At 38.6% G+C, this 26,234-nt stretch overlaps 2 protein-coding genes across 7 annotated transcripts in view; one reads left to right on the plus strand and one right to left on the minus strand.

Moving 5' to 3' along the window:
• The window catches only part of KIAA1958 (KIAA1958 ortholog), a 165,937-nt gene extending 142,547 nt beyond the window's left edge, over positions 1-23,390 (minus strand). Inside the window, exon 1 of one of the 2 annotated variants that reach the window (XM_037027368.2) lies at positions 23,139-23,388. The gene's annotated coding sequence lies outside the window, so the exon portion shown is untranslated. Of the gene's footprint in view, positions 1-23,138 lie in introns of both variants that reach the window. The other variant, XM_037027370.2, reaches the window with a different exon arrangement.
• Positions 21,931-26,234, plus strand: part of LOC108389895 (uncharacterized) — a 56,277-nt gene continuing 51,973 nt past the window's right edge. For 4 of the 5 annotated variants that reach the window (XM_073226107.1, XM_073226114.1, XM_073226108.1 and 1 more), the window contains exons 1-2: positions 21,932-23,144; positions 23,842-24,033. In XM_073226107.1, coding sequence (XP_073082208.1) covers positions 22,569-23,144; positions 23,842-23,913 — 648 coding nt within the window. In that variant the 5' untranslated portion in view covers positions 21,932-22,568 and the 3' untranslated portion in view covers positions 23,914-24,033. Of the gene's footprint in view, positions 23,145-23,841; positions 24,034-26,234 lie in introns of all 5 variants that reach the window. The other variant, XM_073226121.1, reaches the window with a different exon arrangement.

Below are 26,234 nucleotides of genomic sequence, written 5' to 3' on the forward strand. Positions count from 1 at the left end.
TGCCCAGAAGGTTGGGAACGCTGAGGAGCTTCAGGTGCTTCATTACCCTCGCTGCCTACTCAGCTCCGAGGACCCCCACTGTGATAAGCAGCCTGCTGCGCCTTCCTCCTGGCCTGGCAGCACCTGCTCACAAACGGGCAGTCACTTCATTGGTGTCAGGCCAGCCAGAGGGAGGCCCCGCCTACAACAGCTAGAGATGCCAAACACAGAGGCTTACATCTGTGCGCTCAGCCAATGAGCTCTGATACTGGAGACAGGCACTGCAGCCAGGAATCAGGGAAGAGCTCTTTCCTCCCCCCAGGGACCAGCACCACTCCCCTAGGACTCCCAACCTCTCTCTGGGGCTGACCAGCTCCAGAGCCTAGAGCTTCTGGGCACTAGAGGGCACCACATAGAATTATGAAACGTCAAAGGAACCTGGTTCAGACTAAAATCTCACAAACCCCAGAAAAAGGGCCAAATGAAACTGAACTCACCAATCTTCCTGAAAGAGAGTTCAAAATAAAAATCATAAACATGCTCATGGAGGTATAGAAAATATACAAGAACTCAGGGATGAATTTAAGATGGAGATTGAATCATTAAGAAATTCCATATCTGAAATGAAACATAAAATAGAGGGATTTAAAGCAGATTAGATGTAGTAGAAGAGACGGTAAATGGAATAGAAATTAGAGAAGAGGAATACAAAGAAGTGGAGGCACAGAGAGAAAAAAGGATCTCTAAGAATGAAAGAATATTGAGAGAAAGGTGTGACGAATCCAAATGGAACAATATCTGCATTATAGGGGCACCAGAAGAAGGAGAGAGAGAAAAAGGGATAGAAAGTGTCATTGAGGAGGTAAATGCTGAAAACTTCCCCAATCTGGGGAAGGAGATAGTCACTCAAGCCACGGAGGTGTACAGATCTCCCAACACAAGGGACCCAAGGAAGACAACATCAAGACATAGAATAATTAAAATGGCAAAGATCAAGGATAAAGATAGACATTTAAAAACAGCTAAAGAGAGAAAAAAGATCACATACAAAGGAAAACCTATCAGGTTATCATCAGATTTCCCAACAGAAACCTTACAGGCCAGAAGGGTGTGGCATGATATATTTAATGCAATGAAGCAGAAGGACCTCAAACCAAAAATACTCTACCCACCAAGGTTATCATTTAAATTTGAAGGAGGGATTAAACAATTTTCAGATAAGCAAAAGCTGAGAATTTACATTCCACAAACCACCTCTATAGTGCATTTTGGAGGGACTGCTATAGATGAAAGCACTCCTAAGGCTAAATAGATGTCACCAGGGGAAATAAAACTACAGCAAAGAAAGCAGAACAATTAACTACCAAGGAGATGCAAAATCAACTACCCTCAAAGTCAATCAAGGGACAGACAAAGAGTACAAAAAATATGATACCTAACATATAACAAATGGAGGAAGAGGAAAAAGGAGGGGAAAAAAAGAACCTTTAGGTTGTGTTTGTAATAGCATACAAAGTGAGTTAAATTAGGCGGTTAGATAGTAGGGGAGTTACCCTTGAACCTTTGGTAACCACGAATCTAAAGCCTGCAATGGCAGTAAGTAAGTACATACCGATTGATAATCACCCTAAAAGTAAATGGTCTGAATGCACCAATCAAAAGACAGAGTCACTGAATGAATAAAAAAACAAGACCCATCTATATGCTGGCTACAAGAGACTCACTTCACAGAATGAAAGTAAAGGAATGGAAAAAGATATTTCATGCAACTAATATGGAGAAAAAAGCAGGAGTTGCAGTACTTGTATCAGACTTAGACTTCAAAACAAAGAAAGTACCAAGAGACAAAAAATGACATTACATAATGATAAAGGGGTCAGTCCAACATGAGGATATAACTATTATAAATATATATGCACATAACACAGGATCACCTACATACGTAAAACAAATACTAACAGAATTAAAGGGGGAAACAGAATGCAATGCGTTCACTTTGGGAGACTTCAACACACAACTCACTCCAAAAGACAGATCAACCAGATAGAAAATAAGTAAGGAGACAGAGGCACTGAACAACGTATTAAAACAGATGGACCTAATGAACATCTACAGAACACTCCACCCAAAAGTAACAGGATATACATTCTTCTCAAGTGCACATGGAACATTTTCAAGGAAGGACCATACACAAGACCCGCAAAAACAGCCTCAGTAAATTCAAAAAGACTGAAATTGTACCAACCAGCTTCTCAGATCACAAAGGTATGAAACTAGAAATAAATTATGCAAAGAAAATGAAAAAGCCCACAAACACATGGAGGCTTAATAACATGCTCCTAAATAATGAATGAATCACTGACCAAATAAAAACAGAGATCAAGAAATATATGGAGACAAATGACAACAATAATTCAACAATGCAAAAATGTGTGACACAGCGAAGGCCATGCTAAGACGAAAGGATACCACAATAAAGGCCTACCCCAGGAAAGAACAATCCCAAATGAACAGTCTAAAGTCACAGTTAATGAAACAGGAAAAGGAAGAAAAATGAGGCCCAAAGTCAGTAGACTAAGGGACATGACCGATAAATATTAGAGCATAAATAAATAAAATAGAGAAGAATAAAACAATAGAAGGAATCAATGAAAGGAGGAGCTGGTTCTTGGAGAAAATAAACAAATTAGATAAACCCTTAGCCAGACTTATAAAGAAAAAAAAGAGAGTCTACATACATAAACAGAATCAGAAATGAGAAAGGAAAAATCACTATGGACACCACAGTAATACTAAGAATTATGAGACAATATTATGAAAAATTATACGGTAACAAATTGGATAACCTAGAAGAAATGGACAACTTTGTACAAAAATACAACCTTCCAAAGCTCACCCAGGAAGAAACAGAAAATCTGAATAGACCAATTACCAGAAACAAACTGAACTGGTAATCAAAAAACTACCTAAGAACAAAATCCCTGGTTCAGATGGTTTCACTGCTGAATTTTATCAAACATTGAGTGAACACCTAATACCCATCCTCCTTAAAGTTTTCTAAGAAGTAGAAGAGGAGGGAACACTCCCAAACTCATTCTACAAGGCCATCACTCTAAAACCAAAAACAGGTAGACACCACAAAAAAAGAAAATTACAGACCAATATCCCTGATGAACAGAGATGCAAAAATGCTCAACAAAATATAAGCAAACTGAACTCAAAAATACATCAAAAAGATTGTCCATCATGGTCAAGAGGGATTCATCCCAGGTATGCAAGGATTGTACAACATTCAGAAATCCATCAACATCATCCACCACATCAACAAAAAAGACTAAAACCACATGATCATCTCCATATATGCTGAAAAAGCATTTGACAAAATTCAACATCCATTCATGGTAAAAACTCACAACAAAATGGGTATAGAGAGCAAGTACTTCAACACAATAAAGACCATATATGAGAAAACAACAGCCAACGTTATACTTAACAGCAAGAAGCTGAAAGCTTTACCTTTAAGATTCATAAAAAGACAAGGATGCCCACTCTCCCCACTTTTATTCAACATACTTCTGGAGGTCCTAGCCATGGCAATCAGACAACACAAAGAAAGAAAAGGCATCTTGACTGGTGAGTAGGAATTCCAACTATACCAGTTTGCAGATGACGTGATATTATATATAAAAAAACTAAAGAATTCACTCCAAAACTACTAGATCTAATATCTGAATTCAGCAAGGATGCAGGATACAAAATTAATACACAGAAATCTGTTGCATTCCTACACACTAATGATGAACTAACAGAAAGAGAAATCAGGAAAAAAATTCCAGTCACAACTGCATCAAAAAGAATTAAATATCTAGGAATAAACCTAACCAAGTAACTGAAAGACCTATACTCTGAAAACTACAAGACACTCAAGAGAGAAATTAAAGAAGATACCAAAAAATGGAAACACATCCTGTGCTCACGGATAGGAAGAATTAATATTGTCAAAATGGCCCTCCTGCCTAAAGCAATCTACAGGTTCAGTGCAATTCCTATCAAAATATCAACAGCATTCTTCAACAAACTACAGAAAACAGTTCTAAAATTCGTATGGAACCATAAAAGACCGCGAATAGACAAAGCAATCCTGAGAAGGAATAAAGCAGGGGGAATTACACTCCTTGACTTCAACCTCTACTAGGAAGCCATAGTAATCAAGACAATTTGGTACTGGCACAAGAACAGACCCACAGACCAATGGAACAGACTAAAGAGCCCTGATATAAACCCAAGCATACATGGTCAACTAATATACAATAAAGGAGCCATGGATATACAATGGGGAAATGACAGCCTCTTAAACAGTTGGTGTTGGCAAAACTGGACAGCTACATGTAAGAGAATGAAACTGGATTATTGTCTAACTCCACACACAAAAGTAAACTCAGGGGGGCGGAGCCAAGATGGTGGCGTGAGTAGAGCAGCGGAAATCTCCTCCCATATATATTTTTGAAAATACAACAAATACAACTATCCCTAAAAGAGAGACCAGAAGATACAGGACAACAGCAAGGCTACATCCACACTTGCGAGAACTCAGCGCCTCACAAAGGGGGTAAGATACAAGCCATGGCCCAGAGGGACTGGAGCACCCCACACCCCAGTTCCTGGCAGGAGGAGAGGATTTAGAGTGGGGAGGGACAGGGAGCCCTGTACTACTAAATACCCAGCCCTAGCCATCCGCACCAGAGCACAGACACACACTGGGTACTGGGGATACGGGACAGTAAAACCTGCGAGCGGGTCCCCGCAACTGACACTCCTGGGACAAAGAAAAGCGGGTCCTTTTTGAAAGACTTAAAGGGACAGGGACCTCACAGCTGGACGGAAAAGACCCGGGACACTTAGCCAAGTAGCTGGGAATCCTGGGCAACGCCAGGTACCGTAAACCCCTGGGCGGCAGTGCAGCTCGGAGGCCCCTCACAGAGATAAACAGCCTCCCGCCCGTTTCGCCTCCGACTACGCTCTGCCATAGTGGAGCAGCAGCCGGAGGCAGCAGGGCAGAGCTTCTTTCAAAGCAGCCGGGCAAGAATTAGAAACCCCATCTGTGCACAGCTGCCCAGCACAAGCCACTAGGGGTCGATGTTCTCCCAGGAGAGGAAGGCCACAAACCAGCAAGAAGGGACGTTCTCCCAGCTGACACATGCACCAGCTCCTCACAAATACCTCTATCACCATGAAAAGGGACAACAATTTCATAGAGACCAGACTAACCCAGACATCCTCCCCTGAGAAGGAATCTGGGGAGATAGACATAACCAATCTCCCTGAAAAAGAATTCAAAATAAAGCTCACAACCATGCTGATGGAGCTGCAGAGAAATATGCAAAAGCTAAGGGATGACATACAGAAGGAGATTACAGAAATGAAACACTCTCTGGAAGGAATTATAAGCAGAATGGATAAGATGCAAGAGTCCGTTGATGGAATAGAAACCAAAGAACAGAAATGCATAGAAGCTGAGGCAGAGAGAAATAAAAGGATCTCCAGGAAAGAATCAATATTAAGAGAACTGTGTGAGCAATCCAAATGGAACAAAATTCGCATTATAGCAGTACCAGAAGACGAAGAGAGAGAAAAAGGGATAAAAAGTGTATTTGAAGAAATAATTGCTGAAAACTTCCCCAAACTAAGTAATCGTTCAGACCACAAAAGTACACAGAACTCCCAACAGAAGGGACCCAAGGAGGACAACACCAAGACACATAATAATTAAAATGGTAAAGATCAAGGACAAGGACAGAGTTTTAAAGGCAGTTAGAGAGAAGAAAAAGGTCACCTAAAAGGGAAAACCCATCAGGTTATCATCAGATTTCTCAACAGAAACCTTACAGGCCAGAAAAGAATGGCATGATATATTTAATACAATGAAACAGAAGGGCCTTGAACTAAGAATACTGTATCCAGCACGATTATCATTTAAATATGAAGGAGGGAGTAAACAATTCCCAGACAAGCAAAAGTTGAGGGAATTTGCCTCCCACAAACCACCTCTACAGGGTATTTTAGAGGGACTGCTCTAGATGGGCGCACTCCTAAGGCTAAACAGATGTCACCAGAGAAAATAAAATCACAGCAAAAAAAGAAGACCAACAAAATACTAACTAAAGGCAAAAAAAAAATCAAATACCCACAAAAGCAGTTACAGGAAACACAAAAGAGAACAGAATAAATCACCCAACATATAAAGAATGGAGAAGGAGGAATAAGAAGGGAGAGAAATAAAGAATCACCAGATAGTGTCTATAAAAGCTCAATAAGCGAGTTAAGTTAGGCAGTAAGAAGCTAACCTTGAACCTTTGGTAACCACGAATCTAAAGCCTGCAATGGCAATAAGTACATTTCTTTCAACAATCACCCTAAATGTAAATGGACTTAATGCACCAATCAAAAGACACAGAGTAATAGAATGGATAAAAAAGTAAGACCCACCTACATGCTGCTTACAAGAGACCCACCTCAAACCCAAAGACATGCACAGACTAAAAGTCAAGAGATGAAAAAAGATACTCCATGCAAACAACAGGGACAAAAAAGCAGGTGTTGCAGTACTAGTATCAGACGAAATAGACTTCAAAACAAAGAAAGTAACGAAATAAAGAAGGGCATTACATAATGATAAAGGGCTCAGTCCAACAAGAGGATATAACCATTATAAATATATATGCACCCAACACAGGAGCACCAGCATATGTGAAACAAATACTAACACAACTAAAGGAGGAAATAGAATGCAATGCATTCATTTTAGTGGACTTCAACACACCATTCACTCCAAAGGACAGATCCACCAAACAGAAAATGAGTAAGGACACAGAGGCACTGAACAACACACTAGAACAGATGGACCTAATAGACATCTACAGAACTCTACATCCAAAAGCTACAGGATACACATTCTTCTCAAGTGCACATGGAACATTCTCCAGAATAGACCACATACTAGGCCACAAAAAGAGCCTCAGTAAATTCAAAAATATTGAAATCCTACCAACCAACTTTTCAGACCACAAAGGCATAAAACTAGAAATAAACTGTACAAAGAAAGCAAAAAGGCTCACAAACACATGGAGGCTTAACAACACGCTCCTAAATAATCAATGGATCAACAACCAAATTAAAATGGAGATCCAGTAATATATGGAAACAAATGACAAGAACAACACAAAGCTCCAACTTCAGTGGGATGCAGCGAAAGCAGTCTTAAGAGGAAAGTATTTAAGAATCCAGGCATATTTAAAGAAGGAAGAACAGTCCCAAATGAATAGTCTAATATCACAATGATCAAAATTGGAAAAAGAAGAACAAATGAGGCCTAAAGTCAGCAGAAAGAGGGACATAATAAATATCAAAGAAGAAATAAACAAAATTGAGAAGAATAAAACAATAGAAAAAATCAATGAAACCAAGAGCTGGTTCTTTGAGAAAATAAACAAAATAGATAAGCCTCTAGCCAGACTTATTAAGAGAAAAAGAGAATCAACACACATCAATAGAATCAGAAACGAGAAAGGAAAAATCACGACAGACCCCATAGAAATACAAAGAATTATTAAAGACTACTATGAAAACCTATATGCTAACAAGCTGGAAAACCTAGAAGAAATGGACAACTTCCTAGAGAAATACAACCTTCGAAGACTGACCAAGGAAGAAACACAAAATCTAAACAAACCAATTACCGGCAAAGAAATTGAAGTGGTAATCAAAGAACTACCCAGGAACAAAACCCCTGGGCCAGATGGATTTACTTCGGAATTTTATCAGACACACAGAGAAGACATAATACCCATTCTCCTTAAAGTGTTCCACAAAATAGAAGAGGAGGGAATAATCCCAAACTCATTCTATGAAGTCAACATTACCCTAATACCAAAACCAGGCAAAGACCCCACCAAAAAAGAAAACTACAGACCAATATCCCTGATGAACATAGATGCAAAAATACTCAACAAAATATTAGCAAACCGAATTCAAAAATACATCAAAAGGATTGTACAGCATGACCAAGTGGGATTCATCCCAGGGATGCAAGGATGGTACAACATGCGAAAATCCATCAGCATCATCCACCACATCAACAAAAAGAAAGACAAAAACCACATGATCATCTCCATAGATGATGAAAAAGCATTCGATAAAATTCAACATCCATTCATGATAAAAACTCTCAACAAAATTGGTATAGAGGGCAAGTACCTCAACATAATAAAGGCCATATATGATAAACCCACAGCCAACATCATACTGAACAGCGAAAAGCTGAAAGCTTTTCCTCTGAGATCGGGAACAAGACAGTGATGCCCACTCTCCCCACTGTTATTGAACATAGTATTGGAGGTCCTAGCCATGGCAATTAGACAAAACAAAGAAGTACAACCAACCCAAACTGGTAAAGAAAAAGTTAAACTGTCACTATTTGCAGATGACATGATACTGTACATAAAAAACCCTAAGACTCCACTCCAAAACAACTAGAACTGATATCAGAATACAGCAAAGTTGCAGGATACAAAATTAACACACAGAAATCTGTGGCTTTCCTACACACTAACAATGAACTAATAGAAAGAGAAATCAGGAAAACAATTCCATTCACAAATGCATCAAAAAGAATAAAATACCTAGAAATAGGAATAAACCTAACCAAGGAAGTGAAAGACCTATACTCTGAAAACTACAAGACAGTCATGAGAGAAATTAAAGAAGATACTAATAAATGGAAACTCATCCCATGCTCTTTGCTAGGAAGAATTAATATTGTCAAAATGGCCATCCTGCCTAAAGCGATCTATAGATTCACTGCAATTCCTATCAAAATACCAACAGCATTCTTCAATGAACTGGAACAAATAGTTCAAAAATTCATATGGAAATACCAAAGACCCCGAATAGCCAAAGCAATACTGAGAAGGAAGAATAAAGTGGAGGGGATCTTGCTCCCCAACTTCAAACTCTACTACAAAGCCACAGTAATCAAGACAATTTGGTACTGGCACAAGAACAGAGCCACAGACCAGTGGAACAGAATAGAGACTCCAGACATTAACCCAAACATATATGGTCAATTAATATACGATAAAGGAGCCATAGACATACAATGGGGAAATGACAGTCTCTTCAACAGATGGTGCTGGCAAAGCTGGACAGCTACATGTAAGAGAATGAAACTGGATCACTGTCTAACCACATATGCAAAAGTAAATTCAAAATGGATCATAGACCTGAATATAAGTCATGATACCATAAACTCCTAGAAAAAATCATAGGCAAAAATCTCTTGGACATAAACATGAGTGACCTCTTCTTGAACATATCTCCCCAGGCAAGGAAAACAACAGCAAAAATGAACAAGTGGGACTATATTAAGCTGAAAAGCTTCTGTACAGCATAAGACACCATCAATAGAACAAAAAGGGAGTATGGGAGAATATATTTGTAAATGACAGATCTGATAAAGGCTTGATGTCCAAAATATATAAAGAGCTCTCACGCCTCAACAAAAAGCAAATAACCCAATTCAAAAATGGGCAGAGGAACTGAACAGACAGTTCTCCAAAAAAGAAATACAGATGGCCAACAGACACATGAAGAGATGCTCCACATTGCTAATTATCAGAGAAATGCAAATTAAAACTACAATGAGGTATCACCTCACACCAGTTAAGGATGGCTGCCATCCAAAAGACAAACAACAACAAATGTTGGCGAGGCTGTGGAGAAAGGGGAACCCTCCTACACTGCTGGTGGGAATGTAAATTAATTCAAACATTGTGGAAAGCAGTATGGAGGATCCTCAAAAAACTCAAAATAGACATACCATTTGACCCAGGAATTCCACTCCTAGGAATTTACCTTAAGAATGCAGGAGCCCAATTTGAAATAGACATATGCACTCCTATGTTTATCGCAGCACTATTTACAATAGCCAAGAAATGGAGGCAACCTAAGTGTCCATCAGTAGATGAATGGATAAAGAAGATGTGGTACACAGACACAATGGAATAGTATTCAGCCATGAGAATAAAAAAAATCCTACCATTTGCAACAACATGGATGGAGCTAGAGGGTATTATGCTCAGTGAAATAAGCCAGGCAGAGAAAGACAAGTATCAAATGATTTCACTCATCTGTGGAGTACAAGAACAAAGCAAAAACTGAAGGAACAAAACAGCAGCAGACTCACAGAACCCAAGAATGGACTTACAGTTACCAAAGGGAAAAGGATTGGGAGGATGGGTGGGATGGGTAAGGGGGAAAAAGGGTCATTACAATTACCATGTATAATGTGGGGCGGGGAGAACACGGGGAAGGCAGTATAACACAGAGAAGACAAGTAGTGATTCTATAGCATCTTACTACACTGACGGACAGTGACCGTAATGGGGTACGTGGTGGTGACTTTATAATAAGGGGAGTCTAGTAACCATAATATTGTTCATGTAATTGTACATTAATGATAGTAAAATAAAAAAATTTTTATATTTTTAAAAGGGAAGAAACCCTTAAAGAAAAGTTTTAAAGTTTTAATTTCTGCATAGCCAAAGTGAATTTTTCATATATGTATGTCTTTCTCAAAAAAATTATATAGAATTAAATTTTTTCATTTTTAGCAAAAATAATGTTTCTTCTTGAAGAAGTAATATTGTCAAAATGGCCATCTTGCCCAAAGCAATTAACAGATTCAATGCAATCCCTATCAAAATATTAACAACATTCTTCAATGAACTAGAACAAATAGTTCTAAAATTTATATGGAACCACAAAAGACCCCAAATAGCCAAAGCAATACTGAGAAAGAAGAACAAATTTGGGGACATTATGCTCCCTGACTTCAAGCTCTACTACAAAGCCACAGTTATCAAATACAATTTGGTACTCGCACAGGAACAAACCCATAGATCGATGGAACAGAATAGAGCCCAGATATAAGTCCATGCAATATATGGTCAATTAATATATGATAAAGGAGTCATGAATATACAATGGGAAAAAGACAGCCTCTTCAACAACTGGTTTAGGGAACACTGAACAACTACAAGTAAGAGAATGAAACTGGATTACTGTCTAACTACAGACACAAAAGTAAACTCAAAATGGATCAAAGACCTGAATGTAAGTCATGAAACCATAAAACTCTTAGAAGAAAACATAGGCAAAAAAAATTTCTTGAATATAAGCATGAGCAGCTTTTTCCTGGACACATCTCCTTGAGCAAGGAAAACAAAATAAAAAATTTACTAGTGGTACTACATCAAACTAAAAAGCTTCTACACAATAAAGGACTCCATTAGCAGAACAAAAAGGCATCCTACAGTAAGGGAGAAAATATTTCTAAATGACCATCTGATAAAGGGTTAACATCCATATATAAAGAACTATATGCCTCAACACCCAAAAAAATAATAACCAAATTAAGAAATGGGCACAGGACCTGAACAGACACCTTCAAAGAAGAAATTTAGATGGCCAACAGGCACATGAAAAGATGCTCCACACAATGCTAATCATCAGGAAAATGCAAATTAAAACCACAAACAGATTATCACCTCACACCAGTGAGGATGGCCACCATTCAAAAGACAATAAATAACAAATGCTGGTGAGGATGCAGAGAAATGGGAACCATCCTACACTGTTAGTGGGGATGTAAATTGGTACTATCATTCTGGAAAGCAATATGGAGGTTCCTTAAAAAACTGAAAACAGAAATACCATTTGACCCATAATTCCATCCCTAGGAATTCACCTAAAGAAAACAAAATCCCTGATTCAAAAAGACATATGCACCCCTATGTTTCTCATGGCACTATTTGCAATAACCAAGATATGGAAGCAACCTAAGTAACAGATGAATGGATAAGAAAATGTGGTACATATACAGAGTGGAATATTACTCAGTCATAAAAAATAAATCCTCCCATTTGCAACAACATGGATGGATGTAGAGGATAATATGCTTAGTGAGACAAGCCAGATGGAGAAAGACAAATACCAAATGATTTCACTTACTTGTGGAGTATAAAAACAAAGCAAAACAGAAGGAACAAAATAGCAGTAGACTCATAGACACCAAAAAGGGACTAGTGGTTACCAAGGGGGAAAGGGTTGGGGAGGATGGGGGAGAGTGGGAGCGGGATAAAGGAGCACAATAATTCAAAATCACAAAAGAAGTTGGTCACAGGGACAGTAGTACTGCATGGAGAATACAGCTAATGATTCTGTAACATCTTACTATGTTGCTAGATAGTTACAGTACCAGAGGGAGGGAGGGCTTAATAATATAAGTAACTGCTGAACCACAGTGTTGTATATTTGGAACCAACATAACACTGTTTATCAATGATTCTTTAATTTTTTAAAAAGTATAAAAAATTGTTTCTTCTTATGCATTATCTTTATTTCTCAAGCCAAAAGTATGCTCAGACAAATAAAATTATCTATTTGTATGGTTAACAGGAAGGTATCAACCAGAAAGATATTAAAGTAAATCTATAGGATGCATTCTGATTTCAAAAATAATTTTTAATAGGAAAAATCTTAAATTCTTGAGGCAATTACATTATTAAATGAAATTAGATTTTATACCTTATCAGTATATTAACACAGCACTAGAAAAATGCTAAGTATAAAGGAAATACATTGTTATCAATTTTGTCTGTTAGAGAGAAGCTAGCCAGTTAGCTAAAAAACAGTATGTTACACATCAAGAATATATTAATATACTAAATATATTATTCATAACAAAATATACTCATTGGCAGAACATATTTATAAAAATACATACTTTTCATTGAATATATTCATATCCATTGAGTATATTCAAAAGGTAAATATAAGAAGACTAGGCCATCATATGACTGCTAAGCTTTCAAAAACAGAACATTCCTTAAAATGCTGCTCTTAAGCTAGAATGGAACACATTCAGCTAAAATTTCACAAAAATCTTCAAAGGCTGTTTTTGGTACATCAGTGAATTTGAGTTTGAAAGATTCATCCATTCAGTTGAGAGGATGAATCCTTTTTTGCACTAGTTGTGGAAAACTGGTCTGAAATTATAAAACATCAAAGCCAAAAAACTTGTAATTTTCTAGGGAGAGAAAAAAGTCTTGGAAATTTCTCTGTACGTGCTTGTGTTCATCCAGATGCCAGAAAAGGATAACTTTGGTAGATTTCCAAAACTGTGACTTCCCACCTCCACTTAAGCTACATGTGAGGAATATTTTCCCTAAAAATGATTAAAACTGAATTTTTGTCTAGGAGATAAACTTAAGTTACCCAGAAATTCACTAATGTAGAGCTCCTTGTTTTCTCAAGATGTCAGATAAACAAAGTCTATTATTGAACCAGAACTGTCATGAAAACGTTCACAACCTAAGTAATTTAGAAAAAAATTAAGCTCTTTTCAACAAATATGTATCAATTTATCACTGTATTATAAGGCAGATAAACTTGAAAAGCTGTTAATAATCTTACCTTGTTTTTAACCTACACAGGTATTTGTCCACTTTGATCAAGAAGAAAAAAAATAGTTCTCCATATAATAACAAAAAAAATCATACTTAAGAATGAATAAGGACTTCGAAACAAGCAAGATAGGAGGAGCAAAGGCTTACTTTTGGACTCTCTTCAAATCTACTCATATAAACAAATGGAGCAGACCAAGAAACAGACCCACACATATGCTCAGCTGGTTTTTTTTACAAAGGTGCAAAAGCAATTCAATGGAGGAAGGATAACTCTTGGAAGGACAGTTCTTTTGACAATCAGGGCTGGAGCAGTTGGACATCCATAGGCAAACGATGAACCTCAACCTAAACTTCACACCTTAAATAAAAATTAACATCATAGACTTAACTATAAAACTTAAAACTGAAACACTTGTAGGAAACAACAAAGGAGAAAATTTCTGGGATCTAGGGCTAGGCAAAGATTTCTTAGACTTGATGCACCAAAAGCACAATCCATAAAAGGAAAAATTGGTAAAATTGAAATAAAAAAACTTTAGTTGTGTGAAAACCCATGAGAAGAGAATTAAAAGATAAGCTATAGATTGGAACATTTGCCACATATATGACAAAGGACTAGTATCTAGAATATATAAAGAACTCTCAAAACAGAAAAAAAAATCCAATTAGAAAATGGGCAAAAGACATAAAGAGACATTTCACAGATGAGAATATACAGATGGCAAATACACACATGGAAAGATGTGTAACATCAGCCATGAGAGAAACATAAATTAAGACCATAATATCACTACATAAGCATCAGCATGGCTAAAATAAAAAACAGTGACAACAAATGCTGACAAAGATGTGGAGAAACTGCATCCCTACAATATTGCTGGTGGGAGTATAAAATGGCACAGTCCCTCTGGAAAAGTCTGGCAGTTACTTAAAAAATTAAATCATAATTACCATATGATACAGCAATTACACTTCTGGGTATGTGTCCCAGAGAAATTAAATATTACATTCATTAACAGTTCTATTTGTTAAAACCAAGAAATGGCATCAGCCCAGATGTCCTTCAACAGATGAATGGTAAATAAACCATCGTACACCTATGGGCTACTAATCAGGAATAAAAAGGAACAAACTATTGATGCATGCAACAACCTAGAATCTCCAGGGAATTATGCTTAGTGACAAAATTGTATTGAATCTAATGCACACAAACAAATGAGTACAAGTAAAAGGAGAAATCTGAATGAAAGTGGTGGATGTATCAATGCCAATGTATTTGTTTGCTATGCTACCATAACAAAATAGCATAGACTGGGTGGCTTAAATAACAGAAATTCATTTTCTCACAGTTCTGGAGGCTAGAAACCCCCCAAAAGAGATGTTGGTAGGTTTGGCTTCTTCTGAAGCCTCTCTCCCTGCTTTCCAGATAGCTTTTTCTCACTGTGCCCTCACATGTCTTTCCTCTGTTGTCTCTGGCATCTCTTCTTGTATGCAAATTTCCTCTTCACACAAGGACATCAGTCAGATTGGATTAGGGTTACCCGAAGAGCCTCATTTTAATTTAATCGCCTCTTTAAGGTACCTAGCTCCAAATACAGTCACATTCTGAGATATTGGGGGTTAGGGCTTCAATATATAAATTTGGGGGGAATACAATAATGTTACCATGAAGGAAAACTGGGCAAAGTATGCAAAGAATATATTATCCCTTACAACTACAGATGAATCTATGATTACAGCAGTGGAAAGACACACACACGGAAAACTGGGATAATAAAAGACAAGATGTCCAACAAGGTCTAGCCCCCTGAACCCCAGAAGAGTGATCGAAGCTAAAGCATCCATGAAAATAGGACTCATACAGACAGGACCAGTATCTGGGCAGGTGAGAGGAGAAAAAGAAGAGTTCTGATATTGTAAAATCTGGTGAACAATAAATTACCAACAATACTTTCAAAAAGAGAGGACCCCATTTAAATGATATTGAATCTGAGAAAAGTAAAGTTTCTCAGGTTTCTAGAGGAGATGACAAGACCTTGGAGACCTACCAACAAAAAGGCCTTAGGAAGAAAACTGTTGAAATTAAAATCCAAATCAATGAAAGATGATGCTAAGGATAAAGGAGATACAATAAGGAGGCCAATCTCACAGAATATCGAAGAGGAGGAGAAATAAAGAGGACATTTTTTCCTTTTATGTTGAAATGTAATATATAACCAGAAGGGAAATAAAAAGTGAACAACTTGCTGATATTCAACAATTTCACAAACAGAACATGCTTATGTAACCACAGCCAGATCAAGAAACAACGAGCACCCCAGAAGCCTCCACTTTCTCCTTTCTGGTCACTGCTCCCTTAAGGGTAGCCACTATTCCGGCCTCTAAACAGAATTTACTGATTTTGCCTGTTTGGGGACTTTATATATATGGAAGCATACAGTATGAACTCTTGTGTCTGGCTTCATTAGCAACACATGTATCGTGAGATTCATACATACTATTGCATACAGTTGTAGATTGCTCATTCTTAATGCTCTAGTATTCCACTGTGTGAATGTCTTATTCATCCATTCTGAGTCAATTTACCTGTGTTATGTAACAAACCATCTGAATATTTAGTGGCCTAAAACAATTACTTATTTCATACAATTCTGTGGGTTATCTGGGCATTTTCTCTCCTAGCTTATCTAGACTTGTTCATGTGGCTGCTTTTGGATGGAGGATCAAGCTAGAAGGTTAAGGATGGCCTCACTCATACATCTGGCCGTCAGTACTGGTCATCAGCTATGGCACCTCAATTTTTCTCCATCCGACCTCTCTTACTAGAATATTTCCTTATATTATTGTCTCAGAGCAGTATTTCCCCCCATTGTGAAAGCATTTATCAAGTCTCTGTTGCCCCATACTTGCTAATGTCCCATTAGCCAAAGTAAGTTACACAGCCAAAATCAAACTCTTTGTAGAAAAGGGACAACACAAGTGTGTAGACACAGGAGATGTGATTTACTTGGGGCCATCAATGTAACGCTCTACCACATATAAGACTGAAGGTTATTTGGGTAGAACTTTAGTTTGGGGCTATTACAAGTATTAATGAAAACATTCTAAGCAGGTATCTTAAAGGGGAATTATAAGATCATAGGATATGCACATGAACAGCTTTGGTAAATACTGGCAAACAGCTTTCCAAACTGCATCCACTTATATTTTGGTTCCACTTCCCACTTTTAATAGCAAGTGTATGAGAATTCCAATTACTCTACATTCTTGCCAACACTTCGTATTTTTCATCATTTTCATTTAGCCATTCTGATGGGTGTGCAATGGTATCTCATTTTGATTTTAATTGACTGACCATATGTTTAAATACTTCACATAGTGCAACAAAGGAGAAAATTCCGAACCATGAAACTAAGAAAAATATTCCCACCCCCATCACAGAAAACTCCTAAAGTACAGGTAAATCCATCTAATTTAAACATGAACAAGAGAAAAGAATGCATTGTAATCCTATGAAAGGTACTGTGACTTAAAAAAAGGTTGGAAATAAAAAAGAACCAACAGCCAATGAAGGCACATCACAAAAATACATCCATAAAGTGGATGAGAACTGTAATATAATTTTTCAGAAATTAAGAATATAACAGAAGCTATGAAAAGAAGTATAAACTGGAAATAGAAAATCTAAATAAAAGAAAGGAGAATGGCCAAATAACAGAAGCATTTTACAAACAGAAATGATACCATTCAGGGCACCGAGAACAGGAAAGAAAAAAATTCAGAAAGGAAGACAAAACTAGAAACACTAGACTACAGATACCATGGGAAGTGCACTAAAGAAACTAAAGGAAAAAAAAGAAAAAAATACAGAATAAAAGCAAGTATTAAAAAATAAGAATTTGAAGAAAGGTATAGATAGACAAGCAAAGAACATTGAACACACATGTACTAGGAGAGTCCCCAAAAAGAAAATGAAGCAGAATAAATACTAAAATCTGTAATTGATTAGAAAAAAATTCATGAAAAAATATTTGAGCCAACATAATAAAACACATTGTGTATTTGGAAAAATTAACTGAGAATAGACACTACACATTCTAGTAAAATTATCGGCCTTTAAAGATTAAGGAAAAAATCCTTTGGGCATCTAAGCAAACAGATACTAAGTCACTTAAAAAAGGAAAGAAAATCATATTGGTATTAGACTCTCAAAACAACACTTTTTACCAGAATACAATAGAGCAGAACTTAGCAAACTAAGGTTGTGGACCAAATCTAGGCCACTGTCTAGTTCTGTAAATAAAGTTTCATTAGAACACAGTCATACTTGTTCATTTACATAATCTCTCTTACTGCTTTTGTACTGCAGTGGCACAGTTAAATAATTGTGACATGCCCACAAAGCCTATAATAATTACTGTTTGGCCTTTTACAGAGTGAGTTTGCTAAATCCAATAACAGAGTAACAAATTTATGAAGAAAGGAAATGTGAGCCAAGTACTTATATTCAGCCAAAATAACCTTCAAATATAAAAGCCAGAGATAAAGTTTTAAAGATGAAAGACATGAAATACTATTCACATGAGCCATTTATGAGAATTCAATGAGCTTCAGACCATCAGATGATGATTACAGAACACTTAGCACAAGGACTTGTATTGCCCACTGAATATATTTATCTGTAGAAACAAGTTAATGATGGACAAATGTGACAGAGTAGTGTATCATGTGTAAGGGGCAAAAAGATAGAACTCAGAAATCTTGTGGAACAGGAACTGACTGGTCTAAAGGCTTGTTATATATGGGAGATGGGATGGAGAATAAAATAGGATTCACGGATAACTCCTAAATATCTGGACAGAGACAATGGATGGAAGGTAGCACCATTTACTAAGCTAGGGAATATGAGAAAAGACAGATTTGAAGAGAAAGATAAGACAAGTTTTGAGCATGCTCAATGTGAAATGCTTGTGGAATATCAAGTGCCTATGGTCAGTTTGTAGCTGTATACATTGAATACTTCCCAGAAGTATGAAGTCTCATAACAAGAAAGCAGACCTTTTAATATGTGGTGATTATGCCTTAAATAATGCAGTGATAAAATTTCTTAAAATAGTCAATATTTACGAGGGAAAAAGGTAAAATTAAACAGATACAATATTTGCAATTACAAAAAGGACAGAAAAGGTTAAAGCAATGTCAGTTTTGACGAAAATCAATAAGAAAGAGAATCCAGCCAAGATGTGTCCTATTTCTGAAATGAAAATTAACTAAAAAGGTAAATAATCCAAAAATAATCCAGTCAAGCAAGGAAAAGTAATGGAAGCAATTCTGAATAGTTTTCTAGAATTCAAAAGAATTAAAAATATATATTTCAGTTAACAGAATCCTTGATGATAAACAAAAAAACATTTCTAGGCATCAAATGAAAAGATATTTGCAATTGGTATTAATGGAATTCTGGTTCTTTACACGTTTTTTTCTTAAACAAACATAATAATTACTAGCAATTGCATACATCATTACTTTTTGCCCTGAATCTAGAGCTTCAGTGGCAACAGATTTCACTAGGGGAATGAAGTGAAGAGGAAAGCTATTCTCCACTTGCAGCTACCTAAAGAGACTTGCTTCCCTGGTCCTGAGCAGGCCAAAGTTCAGGCAGATCAGAAAGAAAAAAATGCTAGAGTAAAAATGTTCACTTTTTACATGTTTAACCTCTTTTAAAGTTTCTTAAATGTTTCAATGTCTTAAATTTTTTAAAGTTACAGTTCACACTAAGCTGCACAATTTAAGTCTTTTGAGACATACATGTTATTTTTCTCTCAAAACAAAAGGACCAATTACTAATTGGTCATAGACCACATCTCTGTTTTCTACATTATTTTAAGTGCGATAAAGTGTTTCTGAAATACATCTTTATCACTAGAGCCATGTCAAAAGGCTCTCCAAATGTCTAAGACTTTAAAAAACAAACTTAAATACTGCTGCATAGCTGACTTTTCTCCAGAAAAGCATATTAAATTTGTTGACACTGGATACAAAATAAAATTCAAAAATTTGCATTTTCAGTACTTTTGGTTTCTTGACCTTTATTTGAATTTGAGACTAAGCTTTACCAAACAACAGAATTCGCAGTGTAACTAGTCAACCACAGTCCTCATTATGGAATCTATGCAGTGCATTTGTTACCTAGGAAACAGACCAGAGCACAGGCAGAGTGCAATTTCAGTATAGCAAAAGAATTCTCCAATCATGCTGGTAAATAAAGTCCATAAATCAACTAATCAGAAGCATCAGAGTCAGAAGTAACACATAAGAGCTAAGCTCTGTGGAAACTTTTATAAAGGAAAAAAAAGAAACCTGTGAGTCTTCTTCAGGCAGCTATGTAGATCTTGAAAGTAAATATTATGAACAGGTTTCTTTACAAACACAAACTGTCAGAAAATAAACTGTTCAAAATAAATGGCTTCCCTCCAATCTTCAGCTTCTCTATTTTTGACAGTATTTAAGAGAAAAAGCTTCCTTAGAGCCAGCCTCATACATCTGGTGGTAGAATATTAATCCAAGAATGAATTCTGCATTTTCGGCAAGCAGCAAGGGTTTGTGCTTTCTTAAACAACGCATAACTATAAAGGCTGGAATGAGAGGTCACTGTGCACACCTCTCAGTCAGACCAGCCTCCCAGCAGGCTACAAAAACTAGACGAAAAAAATGGACCTGAAAGTCTTATCTGTTAAAAAGAATAAAATTGTGACTTTTCAGCTTTCCATTTGGTTATTACTAATAAATATACTAGTCATTTGAGGGTTCCAGGTAACCTAAAATGGCCATTTTGAGTTTCCTTTAATACTACCACACTGATAACTAACAAACATGAAAAGGATAGAAAAGTCTATGGATTTTAAAACCTATCAAATTTAACTGCGGACAGCTTAGTGTTTAAAAAAAAGAAACTGGTAAATGTCACATTACATTACTCAGCTATATTTAAAATCTAACTTTACACAAATTAAGGATTTCTGGAAGTAGTGTTTATTTGTCATGGTCTCAAAACCAGCAAAAAAACTTCAACTATGGAAAGTGAAAAATAATTTATATGCCTTCCTCAACCTACGAGAAGGGAAATCAGTTGAAATTACGTAAGGTTCTCTGGATTGCTTCTGATTACACTAAAAAATTATTGTTTATTATACAAAAACCAAAAAATTCATATCTACATTTCACAGCCAAAAATAAAAACAAAAACAGAAAAATAGTTGTCATCTTTTAGCCAGTCCTCATAATCTCTTTAGCCAAACCCATTATATAGACAGCACACTGCCAATTCCAGAAAATTGTTAGGCACAACTACAACTCTACAAAGCAATTCTCAACACAGGCCACACTCTCTTAACGTTTAGTTCACACAGCGACTTTTTGTTAAACCATATCCCTGCAATCAACAGCCCTGTAAATAAATACAAAAATAAGCAAATCAAGTTATTAGTTTATCTTTTTTAAATATTTCTAAGAATCGATGAAGGGTGTTTTCCAAGAGCTGAAAATTGGAGTGTTTTCGAACTCCATTCCACCCTTCATGATAAAGCCTGAACAAATTTCAGTACTTATCCTCTTCGGGCCATCCTTACTGGAAAAGGAAAAGGAACCTTGCTCAAGGGCCTATCAGCACTTGGCTCTATGCACTGAGCTGGGTGCAGATTTTAAATTCATGTATCTAATCTAACCCAGAAATCAAAGCAGGGGTAACATTTGATCAACTCAAAGGGGCTGGCAAGACCAATGTTAGATGTAGCCTCCTCTAGGTTTTAAGTGTACAAAAACGTACATTATAGGCATTTACAAAATTAGGCATGCAATAATATTTATCTGTTAATGTAAGTAGGGCAAGAATCTAGGATATATATTTTCTCCTAGAAAAAGACCACTATTTTAGGCATACTGTCTCCTCTTTATAACAAAAACCTATTTGCCTAATTAAAACTGCACTAAATTGTACGTTGTTTTCTGATGAATTTCTGTATCTTACTTGATGAAAACTTACGTAACAAATATTGTTCCACCATGTTTTTTTCTTCGTTTACACAATTTTTTAAGCCTCTGTTATCTACAAAGAGCTGTACATATAACTGAATAGCTCCAAAACTGTTTTCAATCTCCTTTGTAACTGCCAAATTTAAGTTTCTTACTGTGAAGTCTTACACAAAAGGAAAAAAAGTTTCCAGAAGCAGCAAATTGAGATTAATAAAAGATAAATATCCAACCTGAATTAAAAATCTGAATCTGTAAAAATAATTTTGTGGGTGTTTATTCAACTTCATTTACTGTTTGAGTATCTACAAATACCCATCAACTGTTCATAAGAAACTCAGCCAGATAAATAAGAAATATTTATCACCTATGGTATTCTTCAAAAACACTCAATCCGATATTTGGGATATATATATATATATCACATAAATACAAAGAACAAAATAGAGGCAGTACTATCGCGGAGAGAAAAAATATCAATTCTAACATTCATGTTCTCTCCATATGTTGTGAAGGATTTCACATCTAAAACAAGCAAAAATAAAGGTTTCGGCCTGGGCGGAAAGCTAGATAATTGTTTACTGCATTCCAATGTAACCTCCACCGTGGAAGCTGTCACTATCTGACTCGCTTGTTAACCGTTTAACAGAGTAGCAGAGCCTGACATGCTTATCTTAAGGAGTCTGGGAAATAACAAAACTTTACTCCCGAACTTTAACATACACATACATGTAAAAGTCACAGTCGTATTCTTTTATTTTTTACCTTTAAGTCTCTACCTAACCTTAAACAAATAAAATTAAAACGCAAGCAAGCAAGCCACCTGAAAACCAAAAACATTCTTTGATTTTGGTTTGATTTTGATTTGATTTGGTCAGCCCAACGTCCTTCTTCCCAGGAGAATACATTTCTCGATGTATTTGATAACAAACACAAATCGCTGTGCGCAGCCTCAGAAAAGGCGGGGGTGGAGGGGGAACAAGAGCCTTTCGGAGAAAGCCCTCCTCCGTTAGAAACAATAAATAAGGAACACAAGCGATGCACGTTCCTTCACACACGCCCCAAACGCACCTCAGCGTGCCTCCCGCGAGAGAAGCAAGTCGGGCAAAGCCCGAACCACTTCTCTCCCTCTCTCTCCATACACATCCCAAGACTTGCAAACTAAGGGGGCAGATCTTTTCTTTCTCCTTCCCGCCCTCTTTCCCACCTCAAACAGACTCAAAAGCCGGAGCAGGCGAGCCAGACGCACGCAGCGCGCCCGCGGCCCCAGGAGATGCCGGGCGGCCGGGCGGCCCGGGAAAGGCAGCCAGAGCCGCGGCCGCCGGAGCCCGCCTGGCCGCCCGGGCTCTTCAGCCCTCACACTCCCAAGCCCGCCTTCGCCGGCCGCGTCCGGCCGCCAGGGGCTCTGCCCTGACTGTCCAGGCCTTCCCCACCGCACCTCCCACCCCCCGAGGAGACAAAAGGAGGGTTCAGCCAGGTCACCGCTTGGCCACCGAAGAGGAGGCAGCACGGACCCCGGCACGGCCGCCCCCCACACAAAGGGGCTCCCCGGCCCAGGTCGCAGCGTCGGCGCGCTCGTCCCCGCCCCGCGCGCGGGTGCTCACCCACCTGCAGGTGTCTGTGCGTCTGTCCATAGGAACGCGGGCGGCTGGGGGGCCTGCGGGAGCCGGGCAGCCCGGGCTGGACGGGGCGGGACGGAGGGAGGCGGGAAGCGGCCGGAGGGCCGGGGAGCAGAGGCAAGCGGCGCGGGGAGGCGCCGGACGGGCGGCCGACGGAGGCGCGGGGCGGGAGCGGGGGCGCCAGCCTGGCTCGGCCGACCCGCGCGCGCCGCTCCGAGCGCCCCGGGCTCCGCGCGCCCGGCTCGGAGCGCGGCGAGCGGGAGGCGGGGGGCGGGGGGGGCGGAGCCGGCGAGCGGGGCGGGGGCTCGGACCCCGGGCTCCAGCCGGCACCGGAAACGCGCTGTGGTCCGCAAGACCCACAGGAAGTGTGTAACGACACCTCCTACGACGCACACCGAGCTCGTGTTCGTCGCTGCCCAAGGAGGTGTGGACCGACTCCCCCCCGCGCCACACACCCACGCGCACGAGCTCGGTGTCTGCACCACGACAGGTGTGGAACCCACGATCCCCGCTACGATCTGAAGTGGGCAGCACCCCTTCCGGCCACAAGCGCGGGGCGCGGTTCCCGGTGACCCCGGAGCTCCGTACAGCTCCACCTAAACGCAAGGAGCAGACCTTGCAAGAACCCGCTCCGTTCGTCAGTTGTGTGACACCTGTTTTAAGGCACTGAGTCAAGTCACCTTCACCGCTAGGAATGTGCAAGAACAACTCCGACCGACAGACGTACTTACCCACAGTCACTGCTGCCCAGTGGAAGTTCCTAACCCAACTACAACACATGCACCCATCCCGTGGAGCGAGCCGGGCCGCTTTCTGACACCTAAAGCACACCGAGACCGGGGAAGCACACAACAATACTACCTACACGGCTCGGCACAGCAGAGGTAAGACCGGACTTGCTGCGTGCTGCCTGGGCGCTCTGCACCTTTATTTTACCTAGCAAACGCTTTCATAACAACTCTCTGGGGTTTACACTAAATGCTTAGTGAGTATTAATTTATTTAATCCTAAGAGTTCTATAAGGTGGGTGTTGTTAAGCATTGCTCTTTCATGGATGAGGAAACCGAGGCACAGAGAAATTAGGAAATCTGCCCAAGATCATAGTAGCCGGAGGAACCCAGATTCATCTTGGGCAGGCCAACTCCAGACTCCATGCACTTAACTCTCTGCTACATCACAGCACTAAGCATGTCCAAAATAATAATGATGGTAATAAATAAGGTTTAAAGCGTATGTCAGCCATATGTGGTGCTCACATATTGGCCTCATCCTAACTGTGACAGGAGAACCTCAGTCCCTTCTACACTTGGGGTAGGTGAAGGGAAAGAAGAAAATGACCCAGGCAAAAAAAAAAAAAGGACTTAACTTCTGAACAAAGGAGAAAGGATTAACACCTTGATCTAGCAACACTCCTTCTGGTCTAGGATAAATTTTTTAAAAAATGACTGTAAACATTTTTGACAAAACAATGTCTATCCAATAACCCCTTCTCCCCCAACAACAAAAAAGGCAGTTAATTGCCACATATTTCAAATATGTAATCCTGTGGAGAAATTGGAACCCTGTGCACTGCGGTGGGAATGTGAAACGGTGCAGCCACTATGGAAAACAGTATGGAGGATCCTCAAAAAACTAAAAATACAATTACTGTCTGATCCAGAAATCTCACTTCTGGGTAAACATCCAAAAGAATTTAAAGCAGAAACTTGAAGAGACATTTGCACACCCATATTGACTACAGCATTTTTCACAATAGCCAACAGGTAGAAGCAGTCCAAATATTCATGGATAGATGAATGGGTAAACAGAACGTGGCATGTGCATATAACAGAATAATATTCAGCCTTAAGGAAAGAAATCCTGCCTAGTGCTACAATGTGGATGAACCTTGAGGACATTATGCTAAGTGAAATAAACCAGTCACAAAGGGACAAATGCTATATGATTCCACTTATATGAGATACCTAGAGCTGTCAAAATCATGGAAACAAGTATTATGTTGGTTGCCAAGAGGGAGGGAAATATGGGAAATTGTTTTCTGAGTATAGAGTTTCAGTTCTGCAACATGAAAAAGTTCAAGAGATTTGTTACACAACAATGTGAAGTGTATAGTTAATAGAACTGAACTGTACACTTAAAAATGGTTATGAGGGTTTTATATGTTTTTTTACCATAATTAAATTTTAAGCACAATCCCATTTGTTTAAAGGATATTTCCATGATGGTAAATTTTTTTACTGATGCAGTCTTCCAGCTATGATGGATACCTTGTTGAACAAATTAATTTTCCCACTAAAAATTACAAAAGCTAGATTAGAAAAAAGGAAAAAGCTGTTGAAAACACTTTAGAGTAACTGATGCAACCCAGACGAGAGTCCCAAAACCCCAGGAAGCAGGGAAACATTGAAGTGAACCCTATATTTTCAGCCACGTTTTTCTTCTCAGGACATTGTTGAGTTCTGTCTAAGACTAGAGAAAACAAACAGAGAGGCATCCTAGAGCTTAAGACAGTCTGATTGGGCTAGAGATAGAAAATTTGGAGGTCAAATCTGTCAAGACAGCTAGGACTTGAGAGGCCAAGCTCCTTTACAAAAGGCAATCTCAGAAAAAGCAGTCAATCACTCTACATGCCATTTCCCCTCAAAGCAGTGCTGACTCCTATTCTGCACATGCAAGGGGCAAGAAGCCAGGAAACTAAGCAGAAAGCAGCTGCTAAGAGGAAAAAAAAAATCTGAGCAGAAATCTTTGGCAGTGTCATGGTGCTAGAAAGAAATAGGAAGCAGGAGCCCTGGTAAACACTTCAGACTTTCAGTTGAGACCCTTGAAGAACGACATCCTGAGAGAAATGCAAATGAGAAAGAGAACTAATGATGCTTAAAACAGCCTTCAACTATTTCAGTCCCTGGTTAGATCAAGGTGATCTTTCAATTTATCTATCTTACTACAAGAAGTAAATAAATTGGCTGCTCATCTCTGGAGCATGCCATACTCCCTCCCTGAGCATATACTTTTGCCTTATTAAACTATTCTTGTATGAGAAAATTTTTAAAAAAGAAGAAGAAAATAAATCTTTGGTTGAAGAGCC

The sequence above is a fragment of the Manis javanica genome, chromosome 2, assembly GCF_040802235.1.
Source record: "Manis javanica isolate MJ-LG chromosome 2, MJ_LKY, whole genome shotgun sequence".
Lineage (NCBI taxonomy): Eukaryota > Metazoa > Chordata > Mammalia > Pholidota > Manidae > Manis > Manis javanica.